Genomic DNA, 22216 nt, shown 5'->3' on the forward strand with positions numbered 1-22216 from the left:
ATTTTTGTTGCTCTTTTCTGAACCTTTTCCAAGTCCAATATATCTTTTTTGAGATGGGGTGACCCCATCTGCACACAGTATTCAAGATGTGGGAGTTCCGTGGATTTATATAGAGGTAACATGATATTTTCAGTCTTATTATCTATCCCTTTCCTAATGGCTCTCAGCATAGCTTTTTTGATTGCTGCTGCACACTGAGTGGCTGTTTTCAGAGAACTAGCCACAATGACTCCAAGATCTCTTTCTTGAGTGGTACCAGTTAATTTAGACCCCATCATTGTATATGTATAGTTGGGATTATGTTTTCCAATGTGCATTATTTTGCATTTATCAGCATTGAATTTCATCTGCCATTTTGTTGCCCAGTCACCCAGTTTTGTGAGATCCCTTTGTAACTCTTCTCAGTCTGTTTTGGATTTAAGTGTTTGGAATAATTTAAATCAAATTCGGCGAATAGTTTCAGGCAAAAAAAAACCTGATTTTGTTTCAGAAATGCCAACATGTTTTGTTTTGACATTTTCTAAGCGAACCACTTTGACATTTCATCTTGAAAAGACATTTTCAAACCAAAATGTCGATTCTAAGTAACATTCAAAATGTTGCATTTGATCCATGCAAAAAAAGTTCAGTTTTTTAGCAAGAAAAAACAAACAAAAAATAAATCAGTTTTGGTTTGAAGTGCACTGGGTTGTTTTTTTCTGATTTATTGGTTCAGTTACTGAACCAAAAAATCCATTGCTCACTCTAGTTTCCAAAATAAGGAAAAATAATTCCTTTTACTGCAAACTTTTCCTTTGATATAGCCCCGTTTATTTCCTTTGGTATAGCTCCTTGTATAGTCAGTATATCCCAAAGTCTCTTACAAGCAATAAGTTAGCTACTGGTACTCGTTCCAGAATAAGTGTATCCACATAGTGTGTTATTCATAGAATATAAGGCCAGATGGGACCATTAGAGCACCCAGTCTGACCTCCAGTATAACACAGGCCAGAGAATTTCACCCAGTTTTTCCTGAATGTGATTAAACCTGTGTCTGACCAGCTTTCAGAAAGGCAGCCAGGCTGGATTTGAAAATAGTGGGATAGAATGGATGGAGAATCCACCACTTCCCTTGGTAGTTAATGCCAGTGGTTAACCACTCTCATTGTCAACAATGTGTGCCTTGCTGCTCATTGAAACTTTGTCTGGCTTCAGCTTCCAGCCATTAATTCTTGCTATGCCATTTCCTGCTAGATTAAAGAGCCCCATGAAGGTCCTTAGACACTGTCATCTTCTGCTTGAGAAATTAAACAGATTGAGGTCTCTGGGAACATCTATACTGCAACCTCCCCCTGCCCCATTGCAGAAAGCCTCAAGGCCAGGTCAATTGGGCTTGTGGGGTTCACACTACAGGGCTCAATATAGCAGTGTAGACATTCCAGCCTGGGCTCGGAGATCCTCCCCGCTTGCTGGGCTTCAGAGCTCGGCTTCCAAATCTACGCTATTTTCTCCAGCCCTTGAATAATTTTTTGTGGCTCTTATCTGCACCCTCTGCAATTTTTGAACATCCTTTTGAAAACATGAACACCAGAACTGGATGCAATATTCCAGTATTGTTCTCCCCGATGCCATGGACCAGTGTTTCCCAGACGGTGGGGTCCTGACATGCCAATAGGTTGCAGGAAGGATCTAGATGGGTTGCATGTGCCTCAAAGGTGCTCTCACCCCACAGCCCATGCTCTCCCTTTCCCCGGGAGAGGCTTCATAACTTCTAATTTATATCAGTTACTATCTGTTTTCCATTTGTTATACATTACCATTTTATTTCTAGTTACTGCCTTCACTAAACCAAGATGGGCTTTTAGTTAAAGTTGTCCTCTTTATTATGGAATCATGGCTTTTTTTTCCCATCTAATAAATGCTTCTTAAAAAATTCCCACTTTTCATTCACATTTTTCTGTCTCAATGTTTCCTCCCAGTCAGTTTCACTCACAATTTTCCTCAGCTTTGGGGAAGTAGCCCCTTTGATGCCCCAAGTGTATATATCAATGATTGGGATGATCCTCTGTTTCCCCATGTTGAATGTAATCAGATCACATTCACTGGTCCTTAGGCAACGACCAATTTCCAGTCTAGTGATTAATTCATCTTTAGCCATCACAAGGAGGTCCAAATTAGAGTTACCTTATGTTGGGCGCTATACCTTTTGTGTCAGAAAATTATCATCTATAATTTTTTAGAAACTCTAAACATGTTTTACTGCTAGCTGCATGAGACCTCCAGTATATGTCTCCCAAATTGAAGTCCCCCGCAACAACAGTTTTTCTTTCCACATCTTACAGACAGTAAGTAGCTTAAGGAGTAACTCATCCTGTCCTCTGGTTGGATTTAGCAGTTTGGGAGAGATCCCCACGAGCTCCCTCTTCTGGGCTTTGTTAGATAGCCCATTCAGCCAGAGGCATGCAAGGTCCTGTGGTTCTGAGTTATCGATAACTCTAAAACAAGTAGTGGTGTCTTTAATGTAGAATGCCACCCCTCCACCTCCTTCCTGAGCACATTATAACCAATGATTTTAACATTCCAGTACTGTGAATTGTCCCAGCAGGGTTAAGTAATGCCAATTATATCAAATTTATTCTCATCAATGAGAATTTCCAGTTCCTTTTGCTTGTTACCCACACTCCTAGCATTGCTATATAAGCAATTGAAAAACGTATTCTCTTCATGTTATTTGCCAGTGGTTCATGCCCAGCATTTTCTGCCATGAAAGACCACTGAGAAGATCACTTGTGATAGCTACTTCAGTAAATTTCCAAGAGTAGACAAGCTCTACGTTTCCAGCCCCTGTGGTTGCAGAGAAAAGCTTGAACATGTAACTTGAATGCACCCTAGGCTCAGAAACCCAAAGGCAAATAAAAAGATCTCAATATTTATTTTAAAAATATCTCATGCTTTTTTGGGCCTGACTCATGATTTTTGAACACTTGGGGTGGAGTACTGCATAAGGACATGGCATTTCTTCATCAGTTTGTTTGCCGTCAGTTTATAAGCAGCCTGCGGCGCATAAATCCTTTTGGGCTGGGCACTAAGCAAGCTCGAAATGATTATGTAACACTCTTCCTGTACTTTAAGAAAACCGAGGCAATCCATGGATTCCAAGGCCAGAAGGGACACTTGTGATCATCCAGTCTAACCTCCTCTATAACACAGGCCAGAGAACTGCCTCCAAGTAATTCCTGTTTGAACTAGGTCTTTTTTTTTTTTTTAAATCCAGTTGATTTTAAAATTGCCAGTGATGGAGAATCCACCCTGGTCCTTGGTAAATTGTCTCAGTGCTTAATTACCCCCACTGTTAAAAATGTGTGCCTCATTTCTAATCTGAAATTGTCTAGCTTCAACTTCCAGCCATTCGATCTTATTATCCCTTTCTCTGCTAGACTGAAGAGTTCATTATTAAATATTTGTTCCCCATATAGGTACTTACAGAGTGTGATCAAGTCAGCCCTGAACCTTCTCTTGGTTAAACTAAATAGATTGAACTCCTTGAGTCTTTCACTATAAGGCAGGTTTTCTAATCTTTTAATCATTCTTGTGGCTCTTCTCTGACCCCTCTCCAACTGATCAACAAGACCATATCCCAAAAGCAACAATACATATTCCTTGACAAGTGATGACACCAGGTGCCTTTCAATGCATGTTCACTTTAAGAAAAATGGGATCACTGTGTCTTCTATGCAGGTTAAAGCTTCTAGCAACTCACGTGCAAAACTGGATGAGCTGCTGGCAAGAGGGCAGAGAATACAAGCAACAGAAAAGCTTGCATCAGCTTAAGACATGTGCTTTCAGTAGCAACCTAAAGGACTCTTCACCAACTTCCTCCTGTAACTTATATTTGACTATGTTTGGATCTCCTTTTGAAAGGTTGATACACTGTACTTGACAAGGCCAGTAGAAATACAGGTTTGCTCTAGGAAGGGCCCCAGAAATACAGCAGAAGTGAATATCTTCATAATTTTTAAAAGGACATTTTCAGAACCTATCCCAACTTTTCTTCCAGTAAGATGCTATTACATTTTCTGGACAGCTAGATCAACTATTTATTTTATTATTCCTATCACTAAGGCTTCCACAACTGAGACATCCAGGGTACCCAGAATTAACTGAAGAGTACATCCAGGATCCTTAAGAAAAAGGGGCCAGTTCTTTCCCTTGCCACACTAGAAATTGGACAGGAGCAAGATCATGATGCAAGTGCTGTTTACAATGGAATGAGAGTGGCAGAGAGGAAGAGGAGGAGAGGGAGGCACAGGCAGGCCACCGTGACTGCCATCCTCACCCTGGGATGGTGAATTCTGGCTCCACGGAGTTCTACACTTCAGCTGCACAAGGAGCTGGGATGTGATTGTTGGGGGGTTGGACTGGGAGGATTTGTGTATGGTCAGAGGAGATGTACAGAGGTTGGGGAGGTCATAAGCAGTGCATGTGTATAGTTTGGGGGGCCTTTGTTTTCAACATGTGTTTCAATCATAGTACATTATGTCCATGAGTGTGAAAAGACATTTCTCAAGTGTTTGCAGACAGCCGGCTGGCTCTCTCACGAGCTGCGGGCCCAGCTCCCTACCTCTGCCTGCAGGCACCAGAGCAGAAGCCAGACAGCAACCGCCTGAGTACCACATTCCCAACAGCGGGATTCAAAGGGCCGGCTTTGCAAAAGAGCCCAGGACCAAATTTTCAAGGTCTCCGACTGGGGCCAGATTTTCAAAAAAGTTTGGCCCCCAGCAGGCTCCAGGGAGAGCCACAGGAGCTGCTGAGAACTTTTGAAGATTGTGTGGCTGAGCAGTGTTGGAAAATGCCCCTTCAGACAGGAAGCGCAAAGTGAGCGAGAGAACAAACACCCACCACAGCATCACCTGCACAGAGCTGCCAGCTCACAGCCAAGAACAGCCCTGCTAACATTCCCTGGTGGACGCTTCCCTGGCTGAGTCTGTGGTCTCTGAACCCTGGGGCCCAGCTGTTATGGTGGGCGTTGGTGCTGGTGAATTCCCGATGTGGTTCTCCTGCTCTCTCAATCTGCTAGGAAAGTGCTGCCGTTCTTCTACCAACGCTTCCCCCCAGATCAACATACATTTTCCTGAATCCAAATATTCATGATCATCATCCAAATGTCAGAACCTTCAGATCCAAACATCACCTAAATCCAAATGCGAGCCTCTTTGCCCATCCCCAACAGACAGCACGTGCGGACGGCAGAGCACATAACATATGCATGCAGCCTGCACAGAAAGCTCCCATGAGGCCAGGAGCAAGGTACCAAGCAGTGTGCAGAGCAAGAGGTCAGTGTGAAGGAGGTGGGGCTGAGATGTAATAACATAGGAATAATGCTACTACTGATCAGTATTCATTCACGAAGCTTGTATGTGACCAGGTCATGGGCAATGTGTACTTTAGGACTATATTAAATAGCAGAGGTAGCAGGAAGGGAACACAAATAGATAAGAAACCTCTGGGTAAACCCTTGCAAGGGGCCTGGACTAGTGAGCTAGGTTACACAGCTGTTTTGCCCAGGTTGGCACAGCTGGGTTGAAAGGACTGAAACAGATCAAAAGTGACTGCCGAGGAGGCAGTTGTCAGGGCCTGTTTGTGGAGAAACAGACTGACACAGAGACAGGCCCTGCGGGAGGGGTCTGTAGCAACTGGTCCCTCCTAAGGGCCGGGCCAACCGACCAGTGTAAAGGCCTTTACTGTTTAAAATCCTCTCTCTCGTGCTGTGCTGTGTCCCTGCTGCTAAGAGGAAACAATTTGTTTTAAGAAGGCTGTTTGGTCACGCCCTGCGCTATCCACTGGTCAGCCACTGAGCCCACTGGGACTGCTAAGCGGTCACAGGGCACTGCAGCCCACAGCCCAGTCTAAGACTAGGACAGTCATGGGATTCCACACAGGGCAGGTGAAGGCACGAGGTCTGACACCAGGAGTGGGGTGCATTTGGGGAGACAAGAGCTGGGCCATGGGGGCAGCTGGCCCTGAACCATGACAGCCACACACAACATAAGGTGTGATTCCATTTACGAGTACATCAGAAAAGAGAAAGTAAACTACAGCAGAAGCAATGTACAATGTACTGATTCTCCACTCCATCATCCACCACTTTTATGCTGGAAATAGACTGGACAATCCATGGAGTCACAACAGCATAAAACTAGTGCAGTGGAGAAGAGAATCTGGCTCCAGATCTAGTAAATGGAAGCATGTCCTGGCTAAGATTCTAGAAGGTTCATGTTACAGACATGGAGTTCTGCCCAGGTTTGGAAATCAATTTTACTTTTCTAGACAGTGGGGACTTTACATAGTTTTATGGAATCAAAGGGGGCATGTGTCACACAACCCAGTTCTCAGGAAAGCCAGTTATTAGACTGGGAAAGTCATACCCATTAGATTTATTAAAATCCATCCACAGTACAATTCTTCAGGATACATGACCCGCATGGGAACAGGACATTGCGACATTCACAAATATGATTTTAATAGAAACCTATTAATGTCTGAGCTGAGAGCAGACAGAGTCCACCAGAAATCAGCAGCAACAAATTGTTGTTTTAGAGAGTCTTGAGAAGAAAATCATGGGCTTGGAGGCTTCATATAGACCCACATGCCATGGAGAATAGTAATTCAAGAAGGACTGACTGATGAGCTTTGAATGCTATGGAGAGACAAACAAGTATCTATTTCCTATGGAGTATCAGTAATTGATATCAGCTTAGCACAGATTTTTGCTGCTTTGTACAATAGTAAAACAAAAAAAAGCAACATTCCCTTCCCAATCATCTATGTACAGTTCCAAATTAGCCAAAGACATGGGGACAGCCCCATTATACCAGCACAACTCTGTTGAAATTAATGGAGCTACACCAGTTTACACCAGCTAAGGATCTGGCCCTAAAACATTAACCCTTTCAAGACTCAAATTTGGGTCAGCCCTTCTGAGAAGAAGCTGTCATCTAGCGTTTGCAATTTGACACAGCACCAAAGGAACCCTAAAAGCGGAATTACCTTTTTTCCTATGGTGAAATAGCGCCAGGATTGAGCTTGGTAGGTGGGGATGTTTTGGTAAGACTGGAATTTCCCATCAGTCCATTTGTAGATAGCTGACCCAGGCGGAGTATACCGATTGGCTGTGGCTGCAAAAAACCCCACCTTTGGAATGATGAAGATCTCGATGCCCATGGTTTCAGAGTTGGTCATCAAGTTCTGATATTCTTCTACATAGTCCAGCCTCTCTTTGACTAGGAAATAACAAAAAAAAGTATGGAAATGAAAAATAGATGCCTCCTTAATTCAACTGTGTTCCAAAGTTCAATGGAGGGCTATATTTTTGATTATTTCATATGCATGGCACTGAGTAGCCAAATTAAAAGCCCTGTGCTGAAGAGCTTAAAAAATCAAAGGGCAAGTTAATTTACTGTTGGGCCCTACCAGCACAGTCCAGCCCTAGGCGTAGTGACATGACAAGTGATGGCCAGAGAGAATGGACAGCATGGAACAGGAAGACAAGGGTTCCATAAACACAGCTCTGTGAGTGGAAGGATGTTACATGTATTGCAGAGGCCACTCTGCTTAAGGATGCAAAACAGTTTCCTTTGTACCTCACTGTGCATAATACATACTGATCATTTTCCAACACATTCGCCTCCAGAGCTGCATTCTGTATGTCTGGTCTCTGCCAGCAGGTGAATGGTTCTAGAAAGTTGGAGCAAAATCCCTTCAGGCATTTTCCCATTATGAGAGGGTAAAACAAACAAACAAACAAACAAACAAACAAAACACACATTTTTTTAGTTTAAAAAAGGGTGGGGAAGGGGCACTGAACTTTGAATCTCATTGAGGAGACCATCGGAAGGAACCACCTGGAAGGGAGAAAAGCAGGTACTGCCATACCCTCTAGGGGAGAGCCGAGATCAGCTGGAGTTAAACCCTCTCCTCAGCACCCCAGACCCAGAACTGTGCAAAGGATTCCCCTTTCGGGGACACCAGAACCCCCACCTTCCTATCAGCCATAGGTGGAAGAAACTACTGGGAGGAGACAGCCAGAAACTCAGCCGGCAAGAGCTGAGCCTAGCAAAAAAAAAATAATTGTGGTACTATCATGCCACAAACACGTCACCATCATATTGTTCACTCTGCTTGTATGTTATACTCCTTTCCCTTACCCTCCTCTCTCGTCTATCTAGATTGTAAGCGCCTCAAGGCAGTGTCCAGTTCTGGTGTCCCCCATTCAAGAAGGATGTTGATAAATTGGAGAGGGGTTCAGAGAAGAGCCATGAGAATGATTAAAGGATTAGAAAACCTGCCTTAGAGTGATAGCCTCAAGGAGCTCAATCTGTCTAGCTTAACAAAGAGAAGGTTAAGGGGTGATGTGATCACAGTCTGTAAGTATCTATATGGGGAACAAATATCTAATAATGGGCTCTTCAGTCTAGTGGAGAAAGGTCTAACACGAGCAATGGCTGGAAGTTGAAGCGAGATAAATTCAGACTGGAAATAAGAGTGAGAGTAATTAACCACTGGAACAATTTACTGAGGGTCATGGTGGATTCTCCATCACTGACAAATTTTAAATCAAGACTGGATGTTTTCTAAATGATCTGCCCTAGGGATTATTTGGAGGAGTTCCCTGGCCTGTGCTATACAGGAGATCAGACTATCACAATCGTTCTTTCTATCCTTGTAATCTGTGACTCTTAGGCAGGGAGTGCCTCTTACACTATGTATAGCGCCTAGCAAAACGGGGCCTGATCTTGGTTAGGGTCTTGGTTAGGCTACTGCAATACACATAAATAATAATCAACCTACAAGCACATCCACAAGGAGTAGGAAGTGCATGATTTAGGCACCTGCAAAAACTGAAAGATAAAATGGAGACGTTATGAAGGTTTGAAAATATTCCATAGCCCATGCACAGTAGAAAAGAGCTTTTAGACTGCAGGGTGGTAACCCAGTATTACCTCACCCAGCTTCTCTGTCATTAGCTTTTACACAGCCATTTCACACATGGATGTCGTATGCGTGCACACACAGCTATTTAACTACCCACTGAAATACCTCCTTCACCAAGAGAATTCAAAACATGCAAGCATAGGCACCGACTATAGCAACGTTTCTCAAATGCGGCCACTGTGGCCTCATGTGGCCGCCAGGGGCTTTTCGTGCGCCAACGACAGCCTCCAGCCGGGGGGGAGGGGGGGACAAAGCATCGGCCCCTCCCCATCCCTCCTTGTTGCTCCTGGATGCACCGCCCTGCACTGCCTCTGGAGAGAAGTGGGGCACAACACTGCAGGAGCAAGGTGAGTTCTTGACCCACCTTGGGGGATGGGGTTTGGGCTGCAGGCTCCAGCAGCGAGACTTCAGGAACCTGGCTGTGCAGCCCCAGGCTCCGACTGCAGGGCAGCGAGTACTGACTCCCGCCCCCCGCGCCTCCCCCCCGGCTCTAGCCACACGGCCGTGGCCTCCAGCTGCAGGGTTTCAGCCTCCAGCCCCTGGTTCCAGCTGTGTGGCAACAGGTGTTGGCTCTCAGCTCCAGTCCTGGGCTCCAACCGTGCAGTGGCAGGCGCTGGCCACAGGCGCCAACCCCCAGCCCCAGCCGCATGGCAGCGGACTCCAACCACAGGGCTTTGGGCGCTAACCCCTGGCTCTGGTGGCAGAGGTTCAGTCTGCCTCTGGCCCCCAGTTCTGGCCGTGTGGTGGCGGGCACCGGCACCGGGCTCCAGCCACGTGGCCCTAGCCCCTGGTGGTAATCCCCTGCCCCAGCTGCACGGCAGCAGGCACCAAAGCACAGCTCTGTTCCTGGGCTCCAGCCACGTAGTTGGTCCCAGGTGCCAACTCCTGGCCCTGGCCACACAGCAGCGAGAGCTGGCTCCAGCCACTCAACGGCGGGTGCTGACTCCTAGCTCCAGCACCCAGCTCTGAGCTCTGGCCATGTGGCGGCAGGCACTAGCCCTGGGTGCTGGCCCATAGCTCCGGCTGCATGGCAGTGGGCTCTGATCCCTGTCTGTGGCCACGCAGTTCCTGTCCCCAGCGCTGGGTTCGGGCACTGAGCCTTAGATGCATGGCAGCAGACCACCAGGCCCTGGCTCTGGCCCCACAACAGTGGGGCTCATCACCGACCCCCATCGCCCCTGCTGCCTCCCACAGCCCTGTATCCATTCCCACCCATTGCCCCTGGACCCCACTGCCTTTCTGGCCTCACATCCACCCCTACCCCCATTATCACAGGCCCCCGCTGCCTCCCCTGGCCCCGCATCCATCCTCCCCCCACCAGAACCCTGCAGCCTCCCACTGCCCTGCATCCATCCCACCATCGCCTCTGGCCCCTGTTGCCTCCCCTCTTTTCCCCCCCATCCAGGGCTTGCTGAGAAAAGTGATATTAACAAACATGCAAGTATCACTTTTCACAGCAGACTTACTAGCTATCTATGAAAAGTGATACCTGTATGTTTGTTAATATCACTTATCACTTTTCATAGCTTCCCAGGTAGCTACTAAGGGCTTGTCTACACTACAAAATTAGGTCGGATTTATAGAAGCCGGTTTTATAGAAACCGGTTTTATGCAGCCGACTGTGTGTGTCCCCACATAAAATGCTCTAAGTGCATGAAGTCGGCGGACCGCGTCCACAGTACCGAGGCTAGCGTCGACTTCCGGCGCATTGCACTATGGGTGCCTATGGGTACCTATCCCACAGTTCCTGGAGTCTCCGGCGCCCATTGGAATTATGGGTTGAGATCGCAATGCCCGAATGATGCAAAGCAGTGCCGCGGGGGGTTCTGGGTACATTGCGTCACGCCCCTCCCCCGCCGTCACAGCAACGGCAGACAATAGATTCGCGCCTTTTTACCTGGGTTACCTGTGCAGACAACATACCACGCCAAGCATGGAGCCCGCTCAGCTCAGCTCACCGTCACCATATGTCTTCCGGGTGCCGGCAAACGTGGGACTGCATTGCTAAACAGCAGCAGCAGCTTACTGCCTTTTGGCGGTAGACGGTGCAGCATGAGTAGTAGCCTTCATCGGCGCTCGGGATGCTGGTAGCTGTGGGGCTGGCAGCCGTAGGGCTGCATTGCACCAGCCCCTTGCCTTTTGGCAGTAGATGGTTTATTACGACTGGTAACCGTCCTGTCAGTATTGTCTGCTGAGCATCCAGAAGAGGCCGAGGGCGATCTGGGTGCTCAGCAGATCTGCAAGAAGAGCTTTCCTCAGGTCTGAAAGCAAGTAAATTTACAGGTTGCCTGAAATGCTCATAGATGTCCTCGTTGGACAATGATGGTTACCAGTCGTAGTATACTATTTGCTGCCAAGTATTGTCTGCTAAGCACCCAGAAAAGGCCGAGGGCGATCTGGGTGCTGGCAGACAATACTTGCCTTTAACCGTCCTTGTTGGACAATGATGGTTACCAGTCGTAGTATACTATTTGCTGCCAAGTATTTGCTGCCAAGCACCCAGAAAATGCCGAGGGCTATCAGTCATGCTGCACTGTCGTCTTAAGATGTAAAAAATAGATTTGTTCTGTATTCATTTCCTTCCCCCCTCCCTCCGTCAAATCAACGGCCCGCTAAACCCAGGCTTAGGAGTTCAATCTCTGAGGGTGGGGGGGGGCATTCTGTGTGACAGTTGTTTGTATTTCTCCCTGATGCACAGCCACCTTTCTTGATTTTAATTCCCTGTACCTGTACGCCATGTCGTCAGTCGCCCGCCCCTCCCTCCCTCCCTCCCTTCTTCCCCTGGTCTTTAGATACTAGTTTCGCGCCTTTTTTCAGACCAGACGCCATAGCTAGCACTGGGATCATGGAGCCCGCTCAGATCACCGCGGCAATTATGAGCACTATGAACACCACGCGCATTGTCCTGGAGTATATGCAGAGCCTGGACATGCCAAAGCAAAACCAGGAGGACCAGCTGAGGAGGAGGAGGCGATTGCAGCGCGGCGACGATAGTGATGAGGAAATTGACATGGACCTCTCACAAGGCACAGGCCCCAGCAATGTGGAAATCATGGTGTTACTGGGGCAGTTTCATGCCATGGAACGCCGATTCTGGGCCCGGGAAACAAGCACAGACTGGTGGGACCGCATCGTGTTGCAGGTCTGGGACGATTCCCAGTGGCTGCGAAACTTTCGCATGCGAAAGGGCACTTTCATGGAACTTTGTGACTTGCTTTCCCCTGCCCTGAAGCGCCAGAATACCAGGATGAGAGCAGCCCTCACAGTTGAGAAGCGAGTGGCGATAGCCCTGTGGAAGCTTGCAACGCCAGACAGCTACCGGTCAGTCGGGAATCAATTTGGAGTGGGCAAATCTACTGTGGGGGCTGCTGTGATCCAAGTTGCCAGGGCAATGAGAGACCTGGTGATATCAAGGGTAGTGACTCTGGGAAACGTGCAGGACATAGTGGATGGCTTTGCTGCAATGGGATTCCCAAACTGTGGTGGGGCGATAGACGGAACCCATATCCCTATCTTGGCACCGGCGCACCAAGCCACCGAGTACATAAACCACAAGGGGTACTTTTCAATGCTGCTGCAAGCCCTGGTGGATCACAAGGGACGTTTCACCGACATCAACGTGGGCTGGCCGGGAAGGGTACATGATGCTCGCATCTTCAGGCACTCTCTTCTGTTTCGAAAGCTGGAGGAAGGGACTTTCTTCCCAGACCAGAAAATAACCATTGGGGATGTTGAAATGCCTATCGTGATCCTTGGGGACCCAGCCTACCCCTTAATGCCATGGCTCATGAAGCCATACACAGGCAGCCTGGACAGGAGTCAGGACCTGTTCAACTACAGGCTGAGCAAGTGCCGAATGTGCATTTGGGCGTTTAAAAGCGCGCTGGCGCAGCTTACTGACTCGCTGTGACCTCAGCGAAAAGAATATCCCCATTGTTATTGCTACTTGCTGTGCGCTCCACAATATCTGTGAGAGTAAGGGGGAGACATTTATGGCGGGGTGGGAGGTAGAGGCAAATCGCCTGGCCGCTGATTACGCGCAGCCAGACACCAGGTCGGTTAGAGCAGCACAGCAGGGCGCGGTGCGCATCAGAGAGGCTTTGAAAACTAGTTTTGTGACTGGGCAGGATATGGTGTGAAACTTCTGTTTGTTTCTCCTTGATGAAATCGCAGCCCCCCCCACGCACCCGGTTAACTCTACTACCCTGTAAACCAAGCACCCCAACCTCCCCTACCCTACCCTCTTCAAGCACCACTTGCAGAGGCAATAAAAGTCATTGTTACTTCACATTCATGCATTCTTTATTAATTGAGCACACAACTAGGGGGCTAATTGCAAAGGTAGCCCGGGATGGGTGGGGGAGGAGGGAAGCAGCACACAACTAGGGGGATAATTGCAAAGGTAGCCCGGGATGGGTGGGGGAGGAGGGAAGCAGCACACAACTAGGGGGATAATTGCAAAGGTAGCCCGGGATGGGTGGGGGAGGAGGGAAGGAAAAGGACACACTGCACTTTAAAACTTTAAAACTTATTGCTGTGGAAATCATCTAGGGTGGAGTGATTGGGTGGCCGGAGGCCCCCCCACCGTGTTCTTGGGCGTCTGGGTGAGGAGGCAATGGGACTTGGGGAGGAGGGCTGGTGGTTACAGAGGGGCTGTAGCGGCGGTCTCTGCTCCTGCTGTTGGTTACAGAGGGGCTGTAGCGGCGGTCTCTGCTCCTGCTGTTGGTTACAGAGGGGCTGTAGCGGCGGTCTCTGCTCCTGCTGTTGGTTACAGAGGGGCTGCAGCGGCGGTCTCTGCTCCTGCTGCCTTTCCTGCAGCTCAACCATACGCAGGAGCATATCAGTTTGATGCTCCAGCAGCCGGAGCATCGACTCTTGCTTTCTGAGTACAAGCTGACGCCACTTCTCCTCTTCAGCCCGCGTTTCAGCACGCACCCTCTGCTCTTCAGCCAGCGATTCAGCTCGCCACCTCTCCTCTCGCTCATATTGGGCTTTTCTAAAATCAGTCATTGACTGCCTCCACGCATTCTGCTGTGCTCTGTCAGCGTGGGAGGCAGTCTGTAGTTCAGTGAACATTTCGTCACGCGTCCTTCACTTCCTTCTTCGAATATTCACTAGCCTCTGTGAAGGTGAAACATTTGCAGCTGGTGGAGGAGAAGGGAGAGTTGTTTAAAAAAGATACATTTTTGAGAACAATGGGTACACTCTTTCACTTTAGATTTTGCCGTGCATCACACAGCACATGTGCTTTCGTTACAAGGTCGCATTTTTCCTCTTATATTGAGGGCCTGCCTGTTTGGTGTGAGAGATCACTCACGCAGTTCCAGGCCACAGATTTCAGCTTGCAGGCAGCCATGGTAAGACACAGTCTTTTGGCTTTTTTAACCTTGTTAACAAGTGGGGATGGTTTAAAACAGTACTGCTCTCATTAACCATACCAAGCACCCATTGGGTTGGCCATTTAAAATGGGTTTGCAATGTAAAAGGAGGGGCTGCGGTTTCAGGTTTAACATGCAGCACAAACCCAACTAACTCCCCTCCCCCACACACCCAATTCTCTGGGATGGTCACTTCACCCCTCCCCCCCACCGCGTGGTTAGCAGCGGGGAATATTTCTGTTCAGCAGAGCAGGAAGGGGCACCTCTGAATGTCCCCTTAATAAAATCGCCCCATTTCAACCAGGTGACCGTGAATGATATCACTCTCCTGAGGATAACAAAGAGCGATAAGGAATGGATGTTGTCTGCATGCCAGCAAACACCGGGACCATACGCTGCCATGCTTTGTTATGCAATGATTCCAGACTACGTGCTACTGGCCTGGCGTGGTAAAGTGTCCTACCATGGCGGACGGGATAAGGCAGCCCTCCCCAGAAACCTTTTGCAAAGGCTTTGGGAGTACATGAAGGAGAGCTTTCTGGAGATGTCCCTGGAGGATTTCCGCTCCATCCCCATACACGTTAACAGACTTTTCCAGTAGCTGTACTGGCCGCGATTGCCAGGGCAAATTAATCATTAATCATTAAACACGCTTGTTTTTAAACCATGTGTAATATTTACAAAGGTACACTCACCAGAGGTCCCCTGTGTGCCCACAGGGTCTTGGGTGAGTTCGGGGTTTACTGGTTCCAGGTCCAGGGTGACAAACATATCCTGGCTGTTGGGGAAACTGGTTTCTCCGCTTCCTTGCTGCTGTGAGCTATCTATGATGTTCTCTCCATCCTCATCTTCCTCGTCCGCCGAACCCGCTTCCCTGTCTCCAGCGAGGGACTGATAGCACACGCTTGGGCTACTGGTGGCTGCACCCCCTAGAATGGCATGCAGCTCCTCGTAGTAGCGGCATGTTTGCGGCTCAGCCCCGGACCTTCCGTTTGCGTCTCTGGCTTTGTGGTAGGCTTGCCTTAGCTCCTTAATTTTCACGCGGCACTGCTGTGCGTCCCTGTTATGGCCTCTGTCCTTCATGGCCTTGGAGATCTTTTCTAATGTTTTGCCATTTCTTTTACTGTTTCGGAGTTCGGCCAGCACTGCTTCATCTCCCCAGATGGCGATCAGATCCCGTACCTCCCGTTCGGTCCAGGCTGGAGCTCTTTTGCGATCCTGGGACTGGGACTGGGACTCCATCACGGTTACCTGTGCTGATGAGCTCTGCGTGGTCACCTGTGCTCTCCACGCTGAGCAAACAGGAAATGAAATTCAAACGTTCGCGGGGCTTTTCCTGTCTACCTGGCCAGTGCATCTGAGATGAGAGTGCTGTCCAGAGCGGTCACAATGAAGCACTGTGGGATAGCTCCCGGAGGCCACTAATGTCGAATTCCGTCCTCACTACCCAATTCCGACCCCCATAAGGCCGATTTTATCGCTAATCCCCTCGTCGAGGTGGTGTAAAGAAACCGGTTTAAAGGGCCCTTTAAGTCGAAAGAAAGGGCTTCGTCGTGTAAACGTGTCCAGGTTTAAGTCGACTTAACGCAGCTAAAGTCGACCTAAACTCGTAGTGTAGACCAGGCCTAAGTGTGCTGTGATATTAACAAATACACCTCTACCCCGATATAACGCTGTGACGGGTTGGATCACAGAAACCCCCTTGGAAGCTGCCACCCAATGTGCAAAGACTACCCCTGCTCCTGTTTTCCCTGCCAGCTCAGGACTCCAGCACCCTGTCTTGCTGAGCCAGACACTCCAGTCTGCTCTAACACAGACCCAGGGTCTGAATCACTTGTCCCAAAGCTGCAAGTTTACCTGAAAACAGCTCGCAGTAGTGTGCTTGTCTTTAGCACTCAGATGCCCAACTCCCAATGGGGTCTAAACCCAGATAAATCCGTTTTACCCTGCATAAAGCTTATGCAGGGCAAACTCATAAATTGTTCGCCCTCTATAACACTGATAGAGAGATATGCACAGTTGTTTGCTCCCTCAGGTATTAATACATACTCTGAGTAAATTACTAAATAAAAAGTGATTTTATTAAATACAGACAGTAGGATTTAAGTGATTCCAAGTAGTAACAGACAGAACAAAGTAAGTCACCAAGCAAAATAAAATAAAATGCGCGAATCTATGTCTAATCAAACTAAATACAGATAATCTCACCCTCAGAGATGCTTCAGTAAGTTTTTCTCAGACTGGACACCTTCCAGGCTTGGGCACAATTCTTTCCCCTGGTACAGCTCTTGTTCCAGCTCAGGTGATAGCTAGGGGATTCTTCATGATGGCTTCTCCCTCCTTTGTTCTGTTCCACCCCTTTATATATCTTTTGCATAAGGCGGGAACCCTTTGTCCCTCTGGGTTTCCACCCCCCCTCACTGGAAAAGCACCAGGTTAAAGATGGATTCCAGTTCAGGTGACATGATCACATGTCACTGCAAGACTTCATTACTCACTTGCCAGCACACACATATACAGGGAGACTCACAGGTAAACAGCCATCTGCAGACAATGGGAGTCATCAAGATTCCAAACCATCATTAATGGCCCACACTTTACATAATTACAATAGGCCCTCAGAGTTATATTTTATATTTCTAGTTTTAGATACAAGAGTGGTACATTTATACAAATCAGATGATCACACTCAGTAGATTATAAGCTTTGTAATGATACCTTACAAGAGACCTTTTGCATGAAGCATATCCCAGTACGTTATATTCACTTTTTACCATATTTTTCTAAAACTATCCCAGTTACATTATATTCACTTATTATCATGTTTTTATAAAACCATATAGACTGCACAACGTCACAAACGCAACCCGATATAACACGAATTCAGATATAACATGATAAAGCAGTGCTCCGGGGGGGGCGGGGCTGTGCAGGGCTGCCCAGAGGATTCAGGGGGCCTGGGGCAAAGCAATATCAGTGGCCCCTTCCATAAAAAAAAAGTTGCAATACTATAGAATGCTATATTCTCGTGGGAGCCCCTGCGGGGCCCGGGGCCTGGGGCAAATTGCCCCACTTGCCCCCCTGTCTGGGCAGCCCTGGGGCTGCGCACTCTGGTGGATCAAAGCAAGTTCAATATAACGCAGTTTCACCTATAACGCGGTAAGATTTTTTGGCTCCCGAGGACAGCGTTATATCGAGGTAGAGGTGTATACAAATATCACTGTTCACAGCAAGCCCCAGGACCCACTAAGCCCTGCATGGGGCAGGGAAAGGAGAGGTGAAGGGGGATCAGGGCGGCTCTAGGCACCAGCAAACCAAGCACGTGCTTGGGGCGGCACATTTTCAGGGGCGGTATTCCGGGCATCTTTTTTTTTTTTTGCTTTGGGCGGCAAAAGCCGAGAGCCGGCCCTGGCAGCAGCACCGTCTCGTGTGCGGGAGGCGCCCTGGGGCCGCTGCAGTTCGCGCCGTGGGGGAGCAGCGCTTGCACCTTGTGGCTGGGCCAGGCAGGCTCCGAGCGGGGGACACTCGGGCTGGGGGCTGCCCCGCGGGGCACATAGAGCCGCCTGCAGGTGCCGCAGGGCGGCCGCCCCCCAGCGCCGCAGCCGGGGCTGGGCGAAGCGGCCCGAGCCGCCCAGGAACTGCAGCAGGGCGGCCAGAAGCAGAAGCAGAAGCAGTGGGGCCATAGAGGGCGGAGCGCTGCCATGCAGGGCCCACATCCCGCTCTCCGGGGCTCCGCTCCCTCTGGGGCTGCCCTGCCCTGGCTCCTCAGCCCCTTGCCGGGGCGGTCCCCCGGCTCTGCCCTCCCGGGTCCTGGCCAGTCCTGGAGGCGGGAGCTCCACTGCTTACCCCGACCTTGCCAACACCGGAAGGGCTGGAGGTGAGGGGGGAGCGGACGGAGTCAGCACTGGTGTGGGGGAGCCCAGGGCTGGGGCAGCAGGGGGTGCAGGTGGGGTGGGGTGGGGGGAGAGCCCAGGGATGGGGTTGCAGGGGGTGCGGGTGGAGGAAGGGAGACGAGAGAGCCCAGGGCTGGGGCGGCGGAGGTGCGGGTGGGGGAGGGCACTGGTGTGTGGGGGGGGTGAGAGCCCAGGGCTGGGGTGGGGGGCAACCAAAAATTTTTTTTGCTTGGGGCAGCAAAAACCTAGAGCTGGCCCTGAGGGGGATGCAGCATTATTTCTGTTATTGACTCTGCCAAAAAACCCTACAACTATAAATGACAATGATTTGGATGTAAATCTGTGCATATTTAATTGTTTTTCTTAAAGTTAATTAAGTATTTAGGAAAAAAGTGTCAGTGCGGCCACCAGTGAGAGTTGGTGGTTGCACTCTGAGGCCAACAAAAAATTTGTTGTGAGAACCCCTGGACTATAGGCTGGAGCACACTCAGAAAAAAATTGTGGGTGCTCAGCACCCACCAGCCACAGCTGTTCAGCAGCTGGAGGACGCGCTTGGGGTGTGTGTGTGAAGAGCAGCAAGCAGGTGGGGCCTTGGGGAAGGGGTCAGAGCGGGCCAGGAAGAGACAGAGAGGGCGGAGCCTTGGGGAGGAGGCAGAGCAGGGGTGGGAAGAGGCAGAGCGGGGGTGGGGCTTTGGGGCAGGGCGTGGGGGAGCACCTCCAGGGGGAAAAAAGAAAACTTAGCATCTATGCATGCCAGGAATATTAAAAGCTGCTTTCTCCCCAACCACAAGACTTCATTGAAATCACGCGGCTTAAAGGAGAGCACAGAGAGGTTTTGAGTCTGCAGCTGAAGTTCCAGTCCCACCCCTATAACTGACCCTCTTTAATAATACTTTGTACATAGCATTTTGCAAGCATTATTTTTCACTTGCTCTTTAAAGCTCTTAACTGTGCAGACCCCAGCTATATGTAAGACCTCTTTCATAATAGAACCATTTAATACTTAATACATAGCATTGTTCAATCCTAGATCTCAATGTGCATTATAAAGGCAGGTGAGTCTCATTACAATGATTGAACTTGCCTTCACTCAGTAAGTTCCTCACACACAACCCACCCACTCACACACAGCTAGTCGAGCTAGTTCTCCTGCAGGAGTGGAAGGCAGGAAGTAGATAAATGTTGCTGCCATTTCTAAATATTGAGAGGTGCTTTTATGCTGCAGTGATGGGGTCAAATCCAAGTCCATTTTACAGATGGGTACACAGAATTGAAATGACTTCCCCAAAGCCATTTCATAACAGAGCTGGGAATAGAAACCAGGCGCTCTGAACCCTAGTCTGGTGCCCTATGCAATGCAGTTCTAGAGATGAATTTTCCTAGTGTCAAGCAGTTTTCAACCAGATGCTAAATAGGTGTGAAAGCCTGACCTTTGGTCTTTTAATATTCCGGTTGTCATATCATTTTATTTCTTTTGAAAACCAAAAGCCAACAAAGACTAGTGCTGATGCAACATTAAGGTTGAGAAATCAGAAGTCAGGAAGTACAGAGTAAAAATAAAAGCCCATCCTTAGTTCTGACAACTTGTGTTTATGCCATAAAACATGATCCCTCTTTTTATCATTAGATATTATTTACCAATTAATATAAAATATAATAGAATACAAACTGGAATTTCTGATCGGACTTGACTTACAATAAATAACAGTGCATAACTTCTTAAAACTTGGCTTGATTTTTAAGTCTCTATGCAATCTACAAAACAAACCAAGTTTGAAATTGGTTTAAAAATTATGAAAAAGTTTAAAGCTGAATGGTTCAATACTCCAGACAGTTTCCTACTTGTATAAAGCTTTCTTAGCAGCTCATCCACAGAGCTGTACTGGTTTTTATCTCATAACTAGTTTCTAATTCCAAACCTCAAACTGAGTGACTATAGACTTCTAAAGGGAAGATTCAGGCATAGAGCGGAGTGAAAAATCTGAATTTCCATTCTGGGGGAAATGACACAATTTCAACTTTTTCTTTTTTGCAGAATGAAAAGTTCAGAAGAATTTTGATTCAGAAATTTCAAAATGTCTTGTGACTATATCTGCAGTCATGTGACTCCCATGATGCACCATGCTGCTCAGGATCAGTCTTCACTGCAGAGTTAACTCAAATGATCTACACTTGAGTTACTCCTCTTGAGTTAGCTTAGCTTGAGTGAGAGTAGCTATGCTATGAAATGACACGCTAGCTTCTGTGTCCACATTGGTGCTGCACTCACTTGTGTATGGTGCTAAAACTTCTGGGGTCCCATCCTGTGGTTCTTTGCACTGCACTAAGGTCAGTTACTGTATGAATGTTTTCCCAGTAAATTGTGGAGAACTTGTCTGTCCTTTTTGGGCAAACAGGGGAAATCGTGCGAAGGCTCTGGAGGACTAGCAGCACTTGAGTGGCACTAGCCTGTATCCATACTACAGAGTGGTCATGTTAGCAGCTAACTCAAGCTTTAGTCTCTACCTCCTGACAGGCTAGACAACTGAAGTTAAAATCACCATCAGACTTGAGTAAAGAGGTTTTGTTTGTAGATGGGACTCGGGGCAACACTCAAGTTAGAACATGAGTTAACTGCAGTGAAGACAAGCACTAAATCAAAGAGGAGACCATGTTGCATCATGGGAGATGTAGTCCAGCCAGGGACCTGGAGAATAGGGAAGAATGGGGACATCAGGCATCCAAACTACAACTCCCATGAACCAGTGTGCCACCATAGGGAGATGAACTGTAACGTTGAACTGACTTGAAAGAAACATTTGAGTTCAGCAAATCAAAATATTTCAGTTTGCATTGAACCATCCTGAAACAAAATAATCTGTTTTAATTTTCCATCAGGAAAAACTGAAAAATTTCACCCAGGAGTTGAAACTGCATTTTCTGTCCAAAAAAACCGACATTTGGATGGAAAAATTCTGACCAGCTCTAATCAGAACAAAAAAGGAGTAACCCACAGATTGGTGGATTATTAGCACCATCCAGAATGGCAATAGGAGAAGAAAACAACCCAATGAGCAGACGCTTGAGGGGTATCGCCTAACACCAATAAAGGTCTGTATAAGTGGGGAAAGAGGCTGGGTGGTGCAATGGGATAATTCACTAGCTATTCCTTTCAGGAGATCCAGACAATCTAGAGATGGACCAGAGTCATAGAGCAGGGCCAGAGGATGGACCTACATCCATACTGTGACGTTGCACTCTATATGTTTTATGGAAATATGCTTATGAGAGTGAATATGATGTAACTGGAATATGCTTTATGCAAAAGGTCTCTTGTAAGGTATCATAACAAAGGTTATAACCTACTGACTATATTCCTCTTATTTGTATGCATGTAACATTCTTGTATCTGAAGCTAGAAATATGAAGTATAACTCCGAGGTCCTATTGTAATTATGCAAAGTGTGGGCTATTAATGGTGGTTTAGAATCTTGATGGCTCCCATTGACTAGGACAATTGGTTGTAAGTGGTTTATTTACCTGCAAGCTTTCCTGTGTACGTGTGGGCCAACCCAGGAAGAATGGAGACTAGGGGTCATACACTGGCATGTGACCATGTCACATGATACCGGAATCCATCTTAATCATTGTACTTTTCCATTGATGAGGCGAGGGTGGAGACAAGCACAGACAAAAGATTCCCACCTTGTGCCAAAGCTATAAAAAAAATCCCTGCTTACCACCTGAGATGTCTGCTGGAACTAACAAGGACTGTACCAGGGGAAAGGATTGGGCCCAGACTAGGAAGGAGTCTAGTCTGTGAAAGAAGCTTGTTGGAACATCTCTGAGGGTGAGATATTACCTGTAATCAGTTTCTTAATGTATTAGGCTTAGACTTGCATGTTTTTGCTTTATTTTACTTGGTGACTTACTTTGTTCTGTCTGTTATTACTTGAAACAGTTTAAATCCTACATTTTATACTTAATAAAATCACT

At 47.8% G+C, this 22216-nt stretch overlaps 1 protein-coding gene across 1 annotated transcript in view; it reads right to left on the reverse strand.

Annotated features, from left to right (window-relative positions):
- TSPEAR (thrombospondin type laminin G domain and EAR repeats) overlaps positions 1–22216 on the reverse strand; it is an 81293-nt gene that overhangs the window by 27111 nt on the left and 31966 nt on the right. The window contains exon 7 of the mRNA XM_065411247.1: positions 7027–7259. Coding sequence (XP_065267319.1) covers positions 7027–7259 — 233 coding nt within the window. The remainder of the gene's footprint in view (positions 1–7026; positions 7260–22216) is intronic.

Source organism: Emys orbicularis, chromosome 9, assembly GCF_028017835.1.
Source record: "Emys orbicularis isolate rEmyOrb1 chromosome 9, rEmyOrb1.hap1, whole genome shotgun sequence".
NCBI lineage: Eukaryota > Metazoa > Chordata > Testudines > Emydidae > Emys > Emys orbicularis.